The sequence below is a fragment of the Mycetomoellerius zeteki genome, unplaced genomic scaffold, assembly GCF_001594055.1.
Source record: "Mycetomoellerius zeteki isolate Tzet28-1 unplaced genomic scaffold, Tzet1.0 scaffold433, whole genome shotgun sequence".
NCBI lineage: Eukaryota > Metazoa > Arthropoda > Insecta > Hymenoptera > Formicidae > Mycetomoellerius > Mycetomoellerius zeteki.
This window is the reverse complement of record NW_017257428.1, coordinates 1,662,063-1,684,040: the sequence shown is the minus strand read 5'-3', so window position 1 is coordinate 1,684,040 and position 21,978 is coordinate 1,662,063. Positions and strand designations below refer to the sequence as shown.

General features: G+C 29.7%; 1 protein-coding gene across 4 annotated transcripts in view; it reads right to left on the bottom strand.

The window, feature by feature from the left end:
- LOC108726649 (heterogeneous nuclear ribonucleoprotein C-like 2) overlaps window positions 1–21,978 on the bottom strand; it is a 118,422-nt gene that overhangs the window by 35,017 nt on the left and 61,427 nt on the right. For 3 of the 4 annotated variants that reach the window (XM_018454336.1, XM_018454335.1, XM_018454334.1), the window contains one exon: window positions 15,506–15,511. In XM_018454336.1, the coding sequence (XP_018309838.1) occupies window positions 15,506–15,511 (6 nt within the window). Of the gene's footprint in view, window positions 1–8,413; window positions 8,587–15,505; window positions 15,512–21,978 lie in introns of those variants that run through there. The other variant, XM_018454337.1, reaches the window with a different exon arrangement.

Below are 21,978 nucleotides of genomic sequence, written 5' to 3'. Positions count from 1 at the left end.
CACGCACGCACGCACGCACGCACGCACAACACACATACAATATATAGAATATTTGCGGTTTTCTTTACAATAATGCAAATTGAAATAAAACCATAATATTTAACTCTCTCAGTAATGTTTACACATATTAATAATATATATTACGGATATTTTATGTTAAGTATAGTAATTTTCGTTTCAGAATAAAAGTATAAAAAATATATTTCGAGATACAATATCTCTCCCATGTAAAGCGATGCACTTAACGGTTAAATGTATCTCATTCTGTTTATTTAACTCGCGGATAGGATCGGGATGGGCGGAATAACGAGGACCCGGAAGACGAGAAGACACTCGAAGTAATGCGAGTCGAGCCGGCCGGGTAACCGTTGGCGTTGATCCAAATCGTCTTACTCTGTTCGAGGTGCATTAAGATGCCTCGTTAGTCACGCATGGCTTATGCATAAATCAAAAAAATGTCCAAGCGCGATCCAATTAATTTCTTTTCGTCGCCATTATAACGATGGATCTGTGCGCGCGATTTTGCAACGGTTATAGATGAAGAATACAAAATAATGTTGAAAGCAGAAGAAGAGGGTGCACTTTATCATAGTCGCATATTTTTCGCGCTCTCCTTGTAATATGCAAATAAAATTTGTTATATTAGCTTCTGCTATACCTTTCTCATGTCTATGTTTATAATCATAATGTACCCTTTATCACATAACACTTTTTCCAATTTATTTAAAGTTATCCTTTGTCATTTATATCAGTTTGTATAATATCAGTTTCTTATTAAATTAAAAATTTTTTTAGTCAAAAATAATTATGTTTAATGATAAAATTGTCGAGCACAATGAATTTACTATGTATTTCTTAATTAAGAAAAAGAAATGATATTGGTTAAATTATTATTTTAAGAATATATCTAACTCTCACGTAATAAGATTTATACTAACTTATACTTCGTTGGTTTAAATAAAGTAATTTAGTTTAGAAACTAAAAATAGCAACATATATTATCAAATTTATTGAACTGAAGTCACTTAGGTCAATATTCATAGTCGATTCTTATATATTTAAGATCGTTTTAAATACAGTCATAAATCAATTATAGAACTGTATTAGTAATCCTTAAGTCGATCTTAAATAAGAATCAACTATGAATGTTGAGTTATCTGACGATTTATCTTACTGTCTACATTTCCTGTCTACATATTTAAATGGGCAAGAATCGGTGTCGACATAAAATGATTATTACTAATCGATTAAAATATTTAATAAACGTTATATCTTTATCATATTTTTTTTTTAAATCATTATTAATGTGATATGATCGTCTAATGATTTATCTTAATTGTCTACATCTTTTTGATATTTAAATATGTAAGACTCTATATCGACATGAAATTATTACTGCTGATCGATTAAAATAAAATATAATTATTTTTTTATATATATATATGCTGACAGTTTCTGTAATGTAGGTAACTGATAATATTTAATAAATGTTATATGTTCATTATATTAAATTAATGTGATACAGTTTGACAATTTATGTTATTGTTTATATTTCTGTTTATATACATCACAGTGAAATCTTTTTCATGTACAAATAATATCTGGAGACACGGTAGTGTCTTGGCGCTAATAAGTCATATACAAGCTATTTATTATTAGTACTTTCCCTTTCATTTTGTTAGTGTAAAAGATTCAAGTAATCATAGACTCTATATGTGCGTATGTGTGCTCGTAAATAAACGAACATCATACTGAATTCATAGAAACAGCAACAGGATGATTAGAGAATGAATTGGATTTTAAATTAGAAATTCGTTCGCTGACTCGCTTCATCTTACTTTACTAACTGTCGTGGTTGCTAGAAAGCAGTTATTCTTACATCCTATCGCTATGTTGTCTCTGTCCTTTTACTTTTTACCTGCTTCACCTTCCAATCCTATTTTCCTTCGCCTTCTCTCCTTTACTACACCATACTAAACTAGTGTATAGAGTAAACTTTATCAGGTACAATATATTCAGCTCAAACAATATTTTCTTTAGTACAACAGCAAAAGTTACAACGCATTTAACAAAATAGCGAAAATTCAGAGATAATTTATGTTTAAAACATAATAGTTAATCATTCATAAAATAGAAATATTATTCTATATTTTTTATTTATCAGTTTTTAAAACCTAGTTTCTCCATACATATATACGCTGAATATTCAACATGATGTAATGATTCACACGATGAATCGGTGTTGCAATTTTATAAAATATTATGTAAAATGCGATGTCAAAAACGCAACGTTCTGCTTTCCAATTCCTGCAATTTGTTTACGTCAAACGATCCTTTCAAGATCGCGCATTAATTATGCATCCGATCTATTAACTTTTATCAAACTTTCAGCGCAACGAGCTCTGCGTTCATACATCATGAATATTTATAAATAATTTGGCATGCATAGCATAAACAGATGTTAATTAGCAATATGCGATCGGACAGCATCGCTACCGTTTTCAAGCGTTCATTACATATGAAAAAGAAACGCGTCAGATGGGATTTTTGATTACCGATTGCAAACGAATATGAATTTTAATTTTATTCATATTGGTGTTTTTATCATTTTCCTCACATTTTCGATTAAATGGCAAATAATTTTCATAAGTAAATTTCCATGTTGCCAACATGACGAGTATATTTGTTATTTTTAAACTAATATTTTTTTTAATTTCGTGATTTTAATAAGATTATATTTCATTATTTTATTTACTTTTATTATATTTAATTATATATTAATTGTGGGTGTAAAAATCGTTTAATAATAATTATGTTGTGGTAACAAACAGGAAATTTGATAACAATCTTTCAATTATCAAGTACCAAATTATGTATATTAATAGCGCTTCACAATTATTACAAAGTAGAAGACGGTCTACTTTGCGATGCTTATTTCCTGCATATTAAATATGCTTTAGTAAAATCTTCTTGTTCTGTGATTAACTCAATAATATATTGATATATTCCGTAAAAGTTGCTAGTAATACTTTGTTTATATACTTTTTCTTAAAAAATATTTCTTTTGTATTTTTTAATATACTATATATGTACTTATATTTTTAAATATATAATATATAATTAATTAAGTATATATATATACATATACTGAGAAAAAAATGATTGGAGAGAGAATTACCATAATTTAACTATAACTTATTTTTTTAGTTATTTTTAGGATAACTATACATATATGGTATTTATAGTTGTTTTAAAAAATAATCAATTATGCTATTAACAATAATAATACTCACTGTTAGAAAATCTTTTATTTTTTCTTAACATATTTTTTAGTTATTATTATCACATAAATAGTAAGAATTGTTTTATTTTAGTAGAATATCCCATAAAATTTATTTATTATTCGTCTTTAATAAATGATCTTTTTTCTATCAGACAAAAATTGATAGTTGACAAATAAAGAATAAGTGAGCTCATCGACGGAATGTAGCCGTATTTTCCGGACGAACAATCGACTTCACCGCTAACGTCAACGACGCGCGTCGCGTTACACTGTGGCCAAAATTAGTGCGCGCTTCGGTGAGTCAATTCGCGTGGCACACACGTCGCATTCCGACTTTACATAGAGCCGCGCCCCACAAATAAGCCGCACAACCACTTGATCCAACCGTCATCACGTAATTCCACCTTCTTGGCATGACAGCTCGAATACAAGGAACTGTATAGGATTCTCAAATCAATAGAATCCGAGGGACAATAGTAGTGCTTTTTTACATCAATATTCTAACTTAACATCAATTTTTTTATTGCTTATTTGATATTTAATTTCTAAAGCTCTATTTTTTATTACATACATTTTACATATGCCAATTTATATTCCCATTTTGCATTCTTCAGATAATTTGAAGAGAATTTTAATAAAATTCGAATCATATAGAGATTTTGTTTAAATTTTGTTAATAGCTGATATTTTTGTTAAAAAAATTGAATCTAAATGGAGAGAAACGTTCAATACTATAAAGTAATAGCAAGGTTGCTGCACTACAGGAAAGTTATACTTTATAAGTTATTTTCAAGTTATTTTTTATGTTATATATGTTTATATATTATATGTTTATTATAAAAATTGAGTACAAAAAGTAACACAAAATTGGAGCAAAACGATAAAATTTAATATAAAAAATAAAATACTCGAACTTATTGTACTCAATTTCTATAATAAAAAGTAACTTATAAATAAGTATATGCTAAAAATAATATTTATGCATATGATTTATGTAAAAATTCCAGTTTAATATATACTTCTAATTACTTGCTTGCAGCATTATATTGTATTACAAGTTCAAATTTCTTTTAATATTTAAACTTATTTATCGACACCGGTATTGAATATGTACATATGTAACTAAAGCTAAGAATAAAAGTAAGACAGTTTGATTTTTCACTACGTTCTAAAAATTGATAGCTCTGTAAAATAGAAAAATTCTGTAAGATAAAATGTTCGAATAGTCAAAACATACAATAAAAAGCGTGAAGTATTTGAGTTACACTTGGTTGGCACATATTTTTATGTTACAGAATAGCGAAATCAGCAATCTCAAATTTTAGTATTGTATATGCATTCGTGTATGTCTATCTAGGATTTATTTTTATTCCTAATTGAGAGAAATCCGCGATAATATCAAGGAAAACTTTTAAAAATGACCAAGCTGCTGCCACTCAGTAACGTCGTACTTTACCGCAAGTTAATTTACAACAAATAACATTAAAATGTATCATAATTCCACAACATACTCATATACTGATAACTATTAAGCAAAGATCAGTGCCAAATTCAAGGAATTTATCATTAAAGTGAAAATTGCTAATCGTAGGAAGAAACATATTAGCGACTTCTTCATAAAGCAAAATTTGAAACATCTGTATTTTGGAGTAATATAGATAATCGTGGATATTTGTGATTGCTGCTATATATCCTTTTAACATACGTTTCAAAAATTAAAAAGGACATTGCACAGTAGTACCAACTCGCAATCCACTATGTAGCTCTTGCAATCCGCGTAATAAATAAAGCTTATTGGTAACGGGCTTGCACGAACTAACGGTCTCACTTGTCTTACTTATTACTACGCGGAACAGGTTAATTGATCGATTGGCTACAGTACGACTCTGCAGTGCGACGTCGGCCTGCTTTCAGTCTATGGCAGGTGAAAATCTATTAGGAATTTAGCAGTGATCTCTCTCCCCCCCCTCTCTCTCTCTCCTCGCAACAATAGAGATTGCCAATGAAGATTGACTTCATCTCAAATGGACGATTGCTGTCCCTGCCGCACACGATTCTTTATAGCCCTAGAATATTTATTGTAATTTTCTATTGCTAATGTCAATAATGCAGAAAACTCTGATACGTTCATTTAAAAAAATATTGTTTATTAGATTTTGTTTATTAGATTAACGTACAAAAAAATTGTCTTTTAAAATTAAATAATTAATATATATATTTTTATTACGTGTGCGACTTGAATTTAAAAAATGACATAAAAAGATTGAAAAATTTCATTTTGAATGAAAAGAATAAGTAGTAACTATTTTAATTGATGAAAATACTGTAAAACTGTAATTTCCTTTCTAATTCAATGTGGTAAATATGAATATTTTGCATCAAACTAATAAAGTCTAGATACAAAAACATTTTTAGTATATCTTTATAGCATTTTCTGCTTTAAAATAATAATTCGGTTTTGATACAATTGAATAATTCTCTGCAAGAGATATTTTAATTAATAATAATATGATGAAAATATTATATTTTATAATTCAACAAAAATTTTAATTAGAAATAGAAAAAATATTAAATTATGACATTTTTAATTTAATACAGTTTTAAAACATGCATGTATATATGTATATATATTTTATTAATTTTTAAATTTAATACTGTGAATGTCTGCGAGTGCATTCTATCGTCTCTGGCCATTTACCTAACTACACTTTATCTAACATTCTACTTAGCGTTTGGAACTCATAATCCTGGAATTTAGTTGTCGTGATTGTAACATTCCGCGAATAGTATAAGTTGAATTTCGAGAATTATGCATAAGGTTCTCGCTTGTCTAATAGAAGAACGTACAATTTTACGTTCTCCCATCCACAAATAGCTGACCTCGTCATGTTAAAAAGGGATCACGATGCTTTGGGAGTTCCGATTTACAAAATAGTCTTCGATCTGTATGCTTGAGTCACACATTACGAAATGGGATGCTATAGTTTTAAAAATATGTAATTTTTGTAAGATCAATCGTAATAAAGATAGTTATGGGATTTCGCATATAATCAATAGCGGATCAATTAATTGTTATAACTTTTGTCAATAATTATTAAATTCCGGCATAATACATAAACTAAAAAGAACACATAAGTATATTATATTTAAAAAATCATGTTATACATAAATGCGCACACACACACAAAAAAACTTTAAAATGTAAAAAAATGCATCGACGCTTAAAGGCCGTTTTTCAATTAGACCATTTTGGGTGTTTCATTTTAATGAACTATAAGTTAAATAATATGATTTTTTAGCCTTGTGCTAATTTACACAACATCCGCATTATAACAATTTGCTTCTGTGACATCTCACTCTGATCTCATCTACGCGAGTACACGTGCACACACGTAATTAGCTATGCTTTATTAGCTTTATTAGCTGTACCATGCTTATTACACATGTACGGAGATGTACGTGTACGCAATTACGTACATATATTTGTGTAACTAAGGATAATTGAATATCTACCTGTTCCGCATGCGTCAGTTCTATTGCTTAGTATAAATAAAAAACGCGGAAAAATTTCGCGTGTGAAATTAGCAATGTGTATCGGCAGCATTACCGCATTTTAAGCGCGTGAGAATGTTTTAATAAGTCTTTTGAAATTTCCGTACTGTCGCCAATAAATTTTCGACGACCGCAACACGTAAATAAACGCAGGACTGCAAATAATTTTAGTCACCTTGTAGCAAAATTTGCTTAATATTTTAGCGAGAGAATAAATATCAGAGAAATAGAAAGATGAAAAAAATGAGAGGGACTAAATGCTTGTTTTTTTTTTTAAGGAAGGAAGCAAAAGATCGTCTTTAAAGATAAATACGGACAGAAGGATACGGCTGAGCGTTTCGAGACTTCCAATGTATATCCAGAATTAAATTGAATTTGTGCATATTCGCAGGAAATCCTATTTTTCGCTAGGAATATTACAAATAGCTCTTTCCTCCGCCTATCTGCTTCGTCTCATTCTTAATTCGAAATACAGTAATGTGCGCCATTATAATGCGCATAAAGGCCAACTATCCTTGGTCTCGACAAAAGCTCGCGATTTATTTTGTACTACGAAATGCAAGCTGAGATTCAGCTTTCTTCTTTCCCTTCTCCCTTACCTTTATTCTCTTTCATCTCCTTTTAGTCTCTACAAAACCCTGCTTTCCCCCTCGTCGTTCTTTTATCTGTTGACTGCGATCAAGTTTCTGTTACTATGTTGCTTTGTATCAAGAATGTCATTAATTTACGCGCGTAACTTGTAATTTAAATTTCTATCCTACGCTAGAATATCGCATAATGAAGAAACGAAATGTCAAACGGCATCGTGTGATCAAGTTTTGCGACAAGCGTTTACGAAACGTTGAAAGGGTCGTATGGAGATGTGAGGGTACGAAGTTTTCAGGTAGCACGTACCATGTTTAGAAGCGCAAGGGGACATAAAAGACGAACGCTATGATGCTGGACGACGTTTCCGTCACAAGGATAAACTATGAACCTGCAGAGAGAACTTCCCGAATAAACGTGAAAAAGAGTGTAACGTATGCGTCTCAAAGTTTACGAAAACTGGATTTCGCTTAGCGGCTATACACTACGCCATTATATAGTTTCGGAGATTTTAGAGTTTAAAGATATCGCGCGATACCTACTTATATTATACTTAATCTTTATATTCGTCATCTTGCGATTTCTATCTATTTCAGAGATGCTGTAGTAGAGGAAATTGAGTAAAAAGCTAGTAGGTATTTTCAAAAAACTTTTAAGAAATGATTTCATATGAAGTGAAAGAAAAATTGTACCCTGAACTCTCCAATCCAGGTTTGCGATGTATCAGTTGAAAACCATGTATATAATGCATTTTCATTTAAAACATGAACTCCGAAGAAGTTTTCAATAATTTGTCTATCATGTATAAAATTTGAAATTTGAAAAAATAATATTAACAATATAAATTAAATAGAATACATTAGTGACTGAAAAAAATGATATAAATTATAACATTTCGAATTATAACGTTTGAATTGAAATGATATCAATCTTAAAATTCAGATCACAAATAAAAATATTTGAGATAAAGAGATAAGGCTTTATCAAACGTACATGAGAATCCTGGAAGCATCTCCATAGGGAATCTTGAGAAAAGCCACGGACATCCTCTTTCTGGAGAAACTTACGTTCCTACGAGTTTCGTTTCGCAAACTTTTACCTTGACCCGGGAAAACGAATGAACGAACGAACGAACGAACGAACGAACGAATGAACGAAGCTGGTGAGAACGCGCGCAACTGGTTGGGTCGACGAGTTTTGCGACGCTTTTAAACGTCGGCCGAACTTTTCCTGAAGCGAGCTTTCGGGCATTGGGACGTCAGGGGACGCTGCAATTCCGCACGACTCTTCACAGACATCGAGAGAGTGAGAGAGATAGGAAGAAAAGAGAGAGATAAAAAGAGAGAGAGGAGGGAGAGAAAGAAAAAGAATTAAGGGAAATCGATAAAAAAATTTTGAAGTTTTTCTATCACAATCTACACCCACAAATCACTGAAAAAAGTCGAAATTATAAAAAATCTATGCATTATGAAAATGCTCGTTATTTGTGGTTTTACATGAATCTTCTTTTTTAAATATAATATAAAAAATTATTGGATTATTTATTATAGAATACTTATTATTATTATGAGCTATGGTATCTCTTTTAATGTATAACGTAAAAAAACTATCCATCTGTCTAAAAAATGTTATAGTTGTTTTCAGAACTTTTTTTTTAGAAATAAGATATTGAAAGAATGCAAGATTATATATAATATTTTTCGTTACCTTTGTAGCACTAAATCTGGAATAATAAAAAAATAGTCATATTCCAGTTCTCTTGTATGGTGGAAAACAAATGTAGTCTAGATTTTAAAATTACATCTACGTGCCATGGATTGCATATGTGTTGTTTATTTAAGCGACGCTTACATGAACAAGCTTTTACGTGTAAATGGGAAACCGACCCGTTCTATTTCAAAGTTATATTGTCGCATATAGAAAAAACATAATTAGTTTGTGGACAAGTATTTTAAAGAAAAGCTGGAGATTGAAATTGTGTAGTACGAATTTTTTTTGCTTAGACTAATTAATAATAGCAATGCAATGTCATACCTACATGTAACAAAGTAATTTTAGATTGACTTTATTTTAAAAACCAAAGTTTGATAAAAGATAGACATGAAAAAAAATGTACAATTATTGGACGCTTTTTTCCTATTTTTTTAATATATATTTTTTATATATATTAGAACATGTGAGATTATTATCAAACATATCGTTGACTTTGTAGACATATTTCTTGGATAAGTAAAAAAAATTGATTTTTTTCTTAACAAAAATATCGAACATCAATAATTTGTCAAGTACAAATCAATGAAAATAAAAAAGTCTCAGCAATTAAGTTTTACGAAGCAAAATGTATAATGAAATCTTATTATATTCGCTTAATTTCAAGTGGACTTTGTTTAATATAATTTAATAGAATTTTAATCTGAGATATTTAATAATGAAACTTACAGAGTTATGGAAAAAAAAAAGCGAACGTTCAATTCGCTAAGGAAAAGTTAATTCTGGATTGATCAAAGAATAACCGGACAAAGCCTGGCTTCTTGTTATAGGTATCTACAGTTATAAGACATAGACAGCGTGAATGTATGATACGTTGACTGACAATGAATTTAGCATACAATTAAATATAATCAATTAAATAATTATGATAATTTGTTAAAAAATTCTGCACGAATGAAGGAACAATCCCCACGATTAAAATTAGGATCGTTATCGACCCTGCTTTTTTTTCTATTTGCAGTAACGAGGTTATCTCTAAATATATCCGCGGCTCCCGTTGACTCTATTAGATATTTGCGAGATATTCAAGGGATATTCGATCTGCGACACTTTCGTGAATTTTATAAACGGTTTGCTACATAGAATCTATCTTAAGTTATATCTCTTCTTTGTCACCTAATTTACGTGAGCACACAATTTGACAAATAGTGAACAATAAATTTTCAATTGTTTCGGATTTTTAAATGAGTCTTATTTTTTTAGTGAAATGATAATGTACCTCGGAAAGAATTTTTTAGTTTTAGTTGAATATTTAATTGATAGATTAAATTCCGAATCAAATTAATATAGATCGTTAAAATATGTATAAACAGCAATAGGAACCAAACAAGACGATATAAACAGCCTCAATATTATCAAAACGTGGATTAAATATTGTATAAAAACAAAAAGATATAAACTCTTTGAACTGTATGTTGCTGTAGTTGTTATAATTTCAGAAGCGAGAAACCACACACTTCTTGCGGTGTATATTAAAATAAATGAAATTTTTCGCATGTTACCGTTCGTGCTCCGCAGTAAACTTGCAAAACGTGCCACTAACTTTTTTTTAATTTATTTTCATTAATAAATAACCACACAATTTAAGTGTGTTTCATACAAAATGATAATAAAAAATTGAGAAACTTTGGAAACATATTTCTCATATATACGTCAAAGATGTAGAAACTGTTTATATAAACACACAAACCTTCAAAAAAAAAACTTTATACGAACTTTCCGAATAAACTAGCTTCAAATATAGCCTCAAATATCCCGTGATGTCTTGTAATTTATTCATCCTTTTTTCTTTATTATACAGTCTTATAATTACATTAAGTTATTTTTTTCTTAATATTCCTTAAAATTATCCTTTATTAAGACATTAAAATAAGAAAGAGAAATATATTATTTAAAAAATCACAAAATGTATCCTATATATGTTTATATTAAAACTGTTATAATTCAATATATTGCTCCAACAACTACTCAAGAATCTTAACCTGATCCTCGCAAATCCGCGATCGGGGTCGACAAATACCGATAGTCTCGGCGATTTCGACTTGATCTATCGCAAGTCGCAACCGCCTGCTCAGCCGCGGTCAGTTTCGCCCGAAGGAACGAGTTGTCCCTCCGGGCACGGAGAGAAAGGCCCACCACCCCGTCGCTCCCTTTTCCCTGGCTTACAAGCGGGGAAAAGCCCGTGGGGGTTGCGGACGCCATTCAACCGTAACAAAAGGCAATCACCATAGAAGTGGCGGCACTGGAACTAGCAGCGGTCATAAGTTATCGAAATCACGTCGATATTTCGCGGAGAGTTTCGCGAAACGAACTGTACTGTTGGTGCGCTGGGAGGTGAATAAAAGTGTGCGCGAAGTGCGATATAAATTGTACTGATTAAAATGTAACAACCGAGGGACAGCAGTTATTTTCAGAACATATGGCTTTAATAGCTCGATTAACGATGAAAACTTAGTTAAACAATAACCAATGATGACGATTAAATTTTAATAATTCAGTGTACTAACATGTAATCATTGGCTAATTGTAATATATTATATCAGTAAAACGATTTTAAATAATGATGACAGATTAATTGTGATTTAATTAGTAATAACAACTGAAATCAATCAGATAAGTACGGTAATAATAATTAATTGGATTACAGTTGTCAATCCAATAAGCATTAATGGATATTAAAAACTTGTTTTTTAAACAATTTTTTTAAGCTTAGAATATTTACCTTATTGTATGTGGAATAGCCCCTTAACGTTCAATAATATTTTTAAAAGAAGATGTTTGCCCACAGAGACGTTTCGTTTATTCGGTTTTACTCAAAACAAGAGTTGTGGATCCATTTTAGATATATAGTGTCCGCTCAATTGTTTATCAAGTATCACACCAACTACGGTAGCGCGGCAATCAGTTGAGAATCTCTCGATATAATCCCGATTTTGCCAGAAAAAGCGATATAGGTTGTTTGAATTTTTACGCAAATCCGTCAAATCCGCATCAATGTAAAATTTCGAACAAATAAAAGATAACGTACTAGCTACGCATTTGCGCTGTATACGAATAAATACGTACAACAACGGAAATGTCCGTCGATAAAATTATAAAAAAATGCATCATCTGAACGATTTTACACGAAGGAATGGAAGGGGTGTACAACCATCGTCAATCTCTGCACGTTCGTTCGCATTCAATTGAATGCTCGAATATATCGAGTGTTCGTCGAATGTCCGCTCGAAAATACACGAAATTACTTGAAAAGTTTTTCAACTAATTGTCTCTTGTTGTAGTACATATTTTCAGAAAGTTTTTCGTAAAATTACATTGTTCACGTAACAGTACTTTAAATATGATAAGAATCATTTCATATTTGACTTTAAATATATATATTAGTTACTGTTTCATCTGATACTTAAACGGGTATTTCTTCAACTTTTAACAGACGTTATTATTAAATACGCTAAATATCGACAAAATTATTGTTTTTTTTTATAGAACTTGTAATTTAAAAATGTAATTTATTTACAACAAATTTAAATAATAAATTTTATCTCATTTCTCTCTCTCTCTCTCTCTCTCTCTCTCTCTCCTTTAGAATTTTTGTTATAATCTTTTTTACAATACATTTTATGAAAGGCAACTTGGCAAAATTAGTATTAAAAAGTAAATAATGGTAGCTTTGTTAATAAAACGTTTTAATTGTGTTATATAAAAATATAATATTTGTTAATATTAAATGGTAAATATATTACATGTACCTAATAGTACTTCATTTATTAAAGGTTCAAGAAATTCCTAACTGATCTTAGCCTTTGAAACAACCTGTACAGCAATGTAATTCAAACGCTTGGTTAAAAATTTCACAAATCCGTGAATTTCCGCCCCTTTCTGCATGAAATCTCTGCACGAAGACGGCATACCGTCATTATCCGAACGCGAAACATTGCAACACGCCGAGGGAAAACAGCGAGAGGTTGGCTCGCTACATCGATCGGGGTTAATATCAGGGGAGAAGAAGGGAAGTGAGGTAGCTTACAAATTGCACTCTCAATTTTCGTGAGGAAGCGCCGGCTGGCTGGCGTTGTGAGCTGCAAAGCAGGTTTTATCAAGTTAAAGCGGAAACGAAGAAGGGAGCTCGAAAGACGAAGGAAGAAAAGATCAGAAAGGGGGAGGTAGGTCGAAGAGTGGACCATTAAATCGCAGCACCTGCAATTACATCGATCTAACCGTGTCTGATGATGTTGATTTAAGTTCAAGGAAGGGCGGCGAGTACATTTCGAGTCGTTTTCGAATTTCGTAAGAAAAATTAAACGTGATAAATCATACATTTTACAAGAAACAAGAATTTTTTGACCAATAATAAAAAAAAATTAAAATAGTAGAAGCATTTATATCTTCACGAATTAGTTCACGTCCGTATTTTGTAAATCTTTCTTAAAATAATAATTTAGAAAAATATTCTTTATAATAAAATTAATAAGTCGAGAATTCATATTTGTCTTATACTATTTCCTCATCCAATTACAAAAGAAATTCCTCTTAAGATTTAATAATTCAGACATTGATTAAAGTTTAAATTAATATTGGTAGAAATATTCGCGCGATCAGCAACGAAGAAGAAGAGAAAACATTGTTAGACTAGGAAAATGTACTTAGAAATATTATTATGCAAGTGCAGTTAAAGAGGTTTGGTAATTAGAATCAATATCTTATTGTATTGCACGTTGTACTACGTGCTGAAGCATTAGGTAGCTTTACGCGGATAAAATGTCTCGCCACAGTTGCCTGACAATTTTTCATCACGCTCGCATAATTAAACTTTCAATACGACGCGGTGGCGATCGCGTTTTTGCGATGGCACTTCGTGCCAGCAAAAAGATCGTTAGCGGATTCCGGAAGTGCTATATCGATAGTTTATCGATTCTAATTTACCGGAAAGTCGTTATCCGACAAAACCCGATCGTCTCCGATTTATTTATTAATTATGAAGAAACTTAGCAATCTACGTTATTTAATTCTAAATTGCAGTGGAATTAATACTTTTAAATTCGTGAAAATGTTGGTTTTAATTTTTTAAATTAAATTAATATCAATCTGTGTTATTAAATAAATATTTGAATGATAAATCAAATATATATGGTAAAGTATTAATTATCACAATGTATCTTTAAAATAAAGCAAGAAAAAAAGAAAAGTATGTAAAATATGTAGAAATGTATAAAGTGAAAAATTATTGACAAATAATTTGGATAAAATAAAAATAAAAATAATAAATATTTAAAACGTAAAATTTAAAACGTATATCAAATATTAAGATATAAAAAATATTTGTTAAAATAATCGAACGCCTTCAAACTTGGTGAATACATATATTGCAAAAATATCTACTGCTTTGATGAAGTGCAAAATAAGATTCGCGAAGCAGTTTCTTAATGGCTTCATGCGTTAAACTTCACGCCATCGTAGAAACTGAAGGATTTCGTCGTATAATTAGACAAGTTAATTACAGCGAAGTACGTAATAAGCACAGACTTTAAATTAACTCACGACAACCTATTCTCGGTATTTTGTAAGTCGGAACAAAGTCACGTTCAAAGTGCCTAAGTCTTTCCGTTTCATATTGTATTTGAGAATACTGATTACACTTTTACCTTTAATTGTTATAATAAGAAACAATACAATATAATCACATAAAAAAACATTATGTAATTTATATTGTGACCATTTCTAATATAATGCAAGAGAGAAAAGAGAGAATAGAGGGAGAGGAAAGAAGAGAGAATAAAATTTTATCATTTAAAATTCGTCTTGTAGTTATACGATGAAAAAAATTTTTTTAATCTAGAATGTGAAAGAGGAAATGCGTATATATGTGTGTATAAAATCATTAATAAATATAAGAAATGTTACGAGTAAAAAATATGATTTGAAATTCTAGCTATTAAATACTTACGGCGAAAAACAAAAAATTATAAATTAAAATTTCCCGTTAAATACAATAAAATAATTTTAAATGCGAAATTACATAATTTTTATAATGAAAATGAAGGATAAAAATGATTACAAGAAAAATAATTAAATGTGCGCGGCGGATCTGAGGGATAAATAAAATTCCAAATGTCCCGTTCCGTATCGTGCACGCACTTTGACGCATTAAGAACTCGTAAAAGCGTCCATTACTCAGATATTAAACATACTCTTGGCACTTACGCGTCTTCTTGCTTATGCACAAGCTAAATTTTGAACTAATTTTACCTTGGAGTCGCTCATTCTCGCGAATGGTTTTGCTTAATTGCGTCGTACGCTGCAGCATTACATACTTACCGTGATCTGAAACAAAAATACAAATCAATAATCATTGGAAATATTATTATATAGTAAGTAATATATGTGAATAAAATGTATAGGATATCCTGCATTATCTTTTAAGAACGTGTCCCTAAAATAATTTTGAGTAAAAAATGATAAAAGGAAAATGTCAAGGCTATAATATTTTTTAAATTAGTAACGATTAAGGTTCACTAATCACAGAACTGATATTTCGCGCGCTCAGGCATGATGGCATAATAAGTGATAAAGGTGCTATCGCCTTTAATAAAAAAATGTCATTAGCATAAAAATGTTAATATATTAATAATATAATACTAATAATATTAAAGTAATAAAAATAATTTATAAAAATAATAATTATAAAAATTATTTAAAATATCTACTAATTATAAAAATTATAATAATTTTAAAATAATTTTAAATTATAATTTTAAAATACTAATTACAATTAATTTTTGCAATATTAAAATATTAATTACAATACAATTTAAATGGGTAAATTTTTATTAAATATTTTATATCATATATATGTATATAGCTTATAATTATAATTTCTTAATAAAATAAATGTTATAATATTTTTTCATGATTATCATTTATAACAATAAGTATCTACTCTTCTAAGAGGAAATTTTTTTTAAAGTTTGCTGAAAAATTTGTAGTTGATAAAAAACACTTCGATATCATGTAAACTCGAGGAAATTTGAAATATTACATAAATTTAAAAAATGTTATTTTTTCATTGCATTGAAATATGAATCTACGAAGTAATATAACATAATATTGCAGTGACGAAAGTCTACTTTTTGAACATTTCTACAAAACGTTTAAAGACTATTAAAGATTAAAAGCAAAAATTAAATACAATCAATTAATGTATTTTTGTAAGAAAAATATCTATATAGAGCTAGTGTGATGAATCGCAAAAGATGAATGATTTGTTTTCAAATTAAATAACATAAAAAAAGTTTTTTTGATGTAAAATTCAATTCTTTTATGAATCATAATAACATCATTCATGTAACCAATTTGATTATTCCAATAATTTCTATTTTCTGCGCGTTGCATTATACGTTATTAAAAAAAAAATAAACGCGTAGGCACTTATATCACATGAGTGCACTTTCGATGCACTTGGCGTATCGATGCAGTTATGGAGTGAGTTTTTGCGCGGCTTTACAGCGCATTTTTAGTGAGAGGTCGGTGGGTTGTCTTGCATTACATGTCCATAAGTCGGCGGTGTATGGCGTTAGATAAAATAAAGTACGATGCACTTTAGTCGATGAAGACGAAACGCGAAAAACTCATGGTGATGCAACATACATACGCCGTATACATCGACGATCAACTTTTCTCGATATGATTCTCCATTTAATGATATTAAATTAGATATATGTATACAACATCGTTATTATTAGATAGTTAGATAACAGCATGATATTACATATAGTTATTTATCGCTACTTTCGCCATTTAAAATTTCATTTTCTTTAAAATTTTTCTTCAAAATAATGTCATTCCTTTTCATAAATTAGATTTAAAACAGTAAAAGATAGACATTTCTATTATTTTCCGTGAAATCATTTATTCTTTGTGATATTTACATTTCTTTTGTGGCGCCTGTATTGTCGTTCCGTTGCGAACTTGTTGAAAAAAATAATAAAATGTAGATATTAATTAAGATTAAAAAATATAATGTGTGTGTTGAAAGTATAATCACAGTAAATCATTCGCTGTTCAAAATTATATGAAATACGCAATCTATCACAAATGTCCGAAAATAATTTTAGAAAATAATTTCAAAACAAAACTGGAATTCGCAATTAAAAACAATAATCAATCTTTTCATTCCGAAAGATACAACATTAAAACAACAGTAAAATTACAATAATTTTAACTGCACTTTTTACATGAAAGCTGATACAAACATTTCTTGGGAAACAACGCACGGTATATCGCGCCCAGCTTTATTTTATACATGTTAGATATTGCAATTGTTCAAAACACACGCAGGTTTGTGTTGTTGCGTTAGTCAATTTTCGCTTCGGCAAACAGCCTTGTATTTATAAACGCGTTGATATTTTCGACCGTCATAAAGCAAACGTAATACCACGCGGGATTGCAAAGTGAGAGGAAAAGAGAGAGGAGATTCGCGATTTTGATAAAAAGGTTACGCGTCCATTTTAATCGAACCGCGAGATTGCAATCGCGGGTGCACCGAGCTATCGAGTTTCCCTCGAAATATTAAATGCAATGCGTATGCAATCGTATCGACGATTCGTGTTACAATTGCATTTATTTTTATGGCAGCGCAGAGACACCTCGACTCACAAACATTCTCGATTATACTCGTTAAATATAGAAGAATACAGGTAAACAGAGAGAGAGGGGGGGGAGAGACAGGTTTAAAAGGCCATCAAGAAACATCAAATACTTTAACTGAAATATTTTATTGTCTATTTTACCCTCTTTTCTCCGACTTATATTTGAACTTTATATTTTTTGTTTTCTTTTTTATTTTAAGTGATAAGACATTTGCTTCTCTTCTCAATCGTGTACCTAACTCTTTTTTATAAAATATTATTAATTCGCTAATATAACAAAAAATATGGAAAGAGTAAAAATTATCATCTTTTGCTATTTTTTCTTCATCTTCTTTTTTTTCGCGCCGATGATAGAAAGAATTTCTTCAATTTTTCTGCAGGTATTTGCAATTCAGAAACGGACGTCTTAGATCGCGTTTGGATAAGACGCATGCAAAAAGCAGTATCTATTTGCGTCAGAACGCTCTTACTAAACCGGAGGGCAAGCCTCAAGCAATCCTTCCACCCACATTTAGGCGATGGGATGGTTCTTCTTCACGCGCGTTTACAAGCGGATCGTATGCAAATCTCTAGCGGCTTAATTACGCGACACGCCTACTATATGAGGTCTCAGATCGCACGTAACGCGAACCAGAAGTCAATATATATGGTCGACGATAAGAAGAAACTCTCATTCATAGATCGCTGTTCGTTCTTTCACGTCAGATGCCGATCGAGAGGCGAAGACATCAAATAATTGTGAAATCGAATAACAAAGAAATCAGATAAATGTGGCAGTAAATTATATGCTTAAAATAATACATTTTCCTTAATATATTCCATTTGCTCGGATATTGATTTTCCAGAGAGTACCTTTAAAATCTCTTACCTAATCTCTTATCCTAAAAGACCTTTTTTTAATTATCATATAAATCGTCTAGCGATGCATAATTATCACCAATGTAATGTAACAATTACAAATAATATAGAAAATCATATTTTACATCATTACTATTGTTATTTACAAACCACCCGATATAACCACCTGAACGCTGTCACGTAATGAACGCTTCCAAAGCATCACATGCGAATCTTACATTTATCTTCCTCCTTCCAACCGACTAATCCGTGGCGGATGGCTCGTTCGTTCAAAGAGAATAGCGTTTAGGTTTCCATGGCGCAACAATATTTGCATTTTCATGACGTAACGCCAAAATGTAGTAGAGAAGGCGACGGTGAAACAGAATAACAAATCACGCCCGAATACTTGTTTTTAATCCTTTTATGCGGTAAACTATCAAGAAAATATGACGAAAATAGGATATTGTGAAGTTTAAATGCGATTTACATGTTTTTCCGATACGATTCTTAAAGTATACCATAAATAAATTATTGTGTAACTTAAATAATCTCGACCGCTATCCCAGACGAAATTTAAATTGTAAATATGAAATATGTATAAATAAAAAGAAATTCTCTTTACTTGTCTATATATTTTTATGCATTAGTTTTATGAGTTCATTTTAAAAAATGTATGAGCTTTTAATAATTAATAAAAAGTCTTCACTATGTGTCAATACATATGTTAGCTATTTGTTAGCAATATGTTAGCTATTTAAATTATATATGTCCAATATATTAATTATTTTAAAAATCAGATATTTTAACACTATATGCAATTTTTACTCTATTTAATATTAATTTAATATATTATATCCTTTTATTTTAATACATATATGTACATGTATGTATATTTATTAAAATTGATAAAACGGAGAATTTTATTTGGAGTTACCTACAAGTCTATTATAGTCATTAAATTCTACTTAATTCGATTCTCTTTAATTGTAAATTCAATATCTGAATGAGTTTAATATTTTTGAAAATATTAATTCATAAGTTAATTAATTCATAAAGTTTTAAGTACCTTACAGATATAATCTGTCAGAGTTACTTGAAGGTATTAATATTAATGGTATTAATATTAAGCTCTATAATAATCTACATAATAAAACGTCTAACATATAAGACTTTTAGTGTGCATTAAGTTCTGTGAGTGGAAAGCATTATTCGACTTAAATTGGTTAATATGACACATCGCAGACGTGGAGTTTAGCGCCATAATATCACATTAATTTCATTCAAACTTAGAGATATTGTAAATACTCGCAATTAGTTTCATTTTATGTATATATGTATGTTTCATGTGTCTTACTAAATTGCATACAATTAAAAAATTGAGATTTTTACTCATCTGAAATAAATGAACTTAAAAATGATTTTGTTTATATATAGACTATTAGAAGATGATAGAAGTAATTTTTTGACAAATCTAAAATTTTCCTCAAAAAAATAAATATTAGGAAAAAAGGCATCTATTTCCACTTACATTTTAAATTCTTAATTAAAGATTTTAGAATTGTAAAACTTAATTAAAACTGGACAGTCGAAAGTATCATCATTTTTATATATTTTCTAAAAGTTAATATGCAATTCTTTATCTCGTTGAGCCATAATTCAGATACTAATATTTTTTTCTTTGAACACTATAGTATTTTTTTTAATTAAAATAAAAATCATGATTTTAAGTATCATAATAAATAGCTGTACATCCTTATTTCGTATGAAATGTACTGAAATAAATCTATATAAAAATTATTTATATTCCGAGAAGCATTGACTTTATATCGTGGAGATTAAATGTAAATCGATCAGTCAATACATCGATTAGACATTCTTGAGAAACGAATGCAAACTCGCGCGAGTGGAAATTCATTCGCGCGTAAGCGATAAAGTTTTAATCCACGATGAAAATAATGAAACTTTGAAGGAAAAGTGCACTTTTCCTTCTAATTTTCTCGTTGGGTGCCAAATCGTCGCGCGATAATTCCAACTTCCGCAGCATGAGCAGAAGCTGCGAGCTTATCGGATGCGATTATCTTCGTGGCTCACCCAAAGATCTCGTTTTAAGCTAAAGAGATTTCCGATTAATTACAAACAATATGTGGAAAATAAAGGAAAATTGATTTTCGCGCGAAGCGGAGCATTTAAATAACATAACTGTACGTTTTAAGATTATTCATACATTTACATACATCATTATGTATGTAAATTATTGATTATTTTCATATATGAATTGTTACATGTTAATTATTAATCAGTGATGACGGAAATGAATATGTAATCATTATACGTGTATCAGTTTAACATGTAATAAAAAAGCCGAATTGTTACTAATAACATAATAGCAGCTAATTATCATAATCAATAAAATAGAAAAGATGATAAAATAATATAATGCATTATTAACATGGACTACTACATGTATTTTACAATAATTATAATTATTATTATTGATGATAATAATAATAATATGCAATTGTAATTATTATAAAAGACACATATGCATATCGCCTTTTTACTTCAAAAGTGACACAATTTAAAAAACGTCATTTCCGAGTTATTATCATAAATAAGTTAAATTAATTTCCTACCATTATCCTATCAATCATCAAAAGTGAATTTTTTAATAATAATAATAACTTAACTTCATAAAAAATATCAAAATTGTCACAACTTATAAAGAATGATTTTTTTGAAAAGTTATGATATTTATTTGATTAGTCAATTTTCTGTCAAGTGAAAAATAGTTTTTTTTCTCCTTTTCTGGGAAACTTAATTTTTTTAATTGCATCACTTTTAAAATAAGGGAGTGATACGTTCTATTATAAGTTGCAACTATAAAAAATTGAATATTTTACTGATACAATAATTGATTCAAATTTATGTCTCTTATCATAAACGTATAAACAAAGGTTAAAAGAAGACGATCTATAATCAATAATTGATTTTAATTTTACTGAATTTATCCTATATAGAAGAAGAAAATATTTATAAATTGCAATTATAGAAAATTAAATTAATTTTAGTGATATAATAATTGATTTAAATTTATCTCTTAATATACCTGCATATAGGGCAATTCCGGCAAATATGCCGCGCTGGGATTTACGCCGCAGAAGTCAGAAAAAATAGAAGGAATGGAGGTAATTTTCCCACAACTACTCTGTTACATGCCTTTATATTATATTGGTATTGTGTTATGATTTCAGCTTCTTACTGTTAATATTAATGAAATTATTGTCAGTTGAATCGATTTATCAC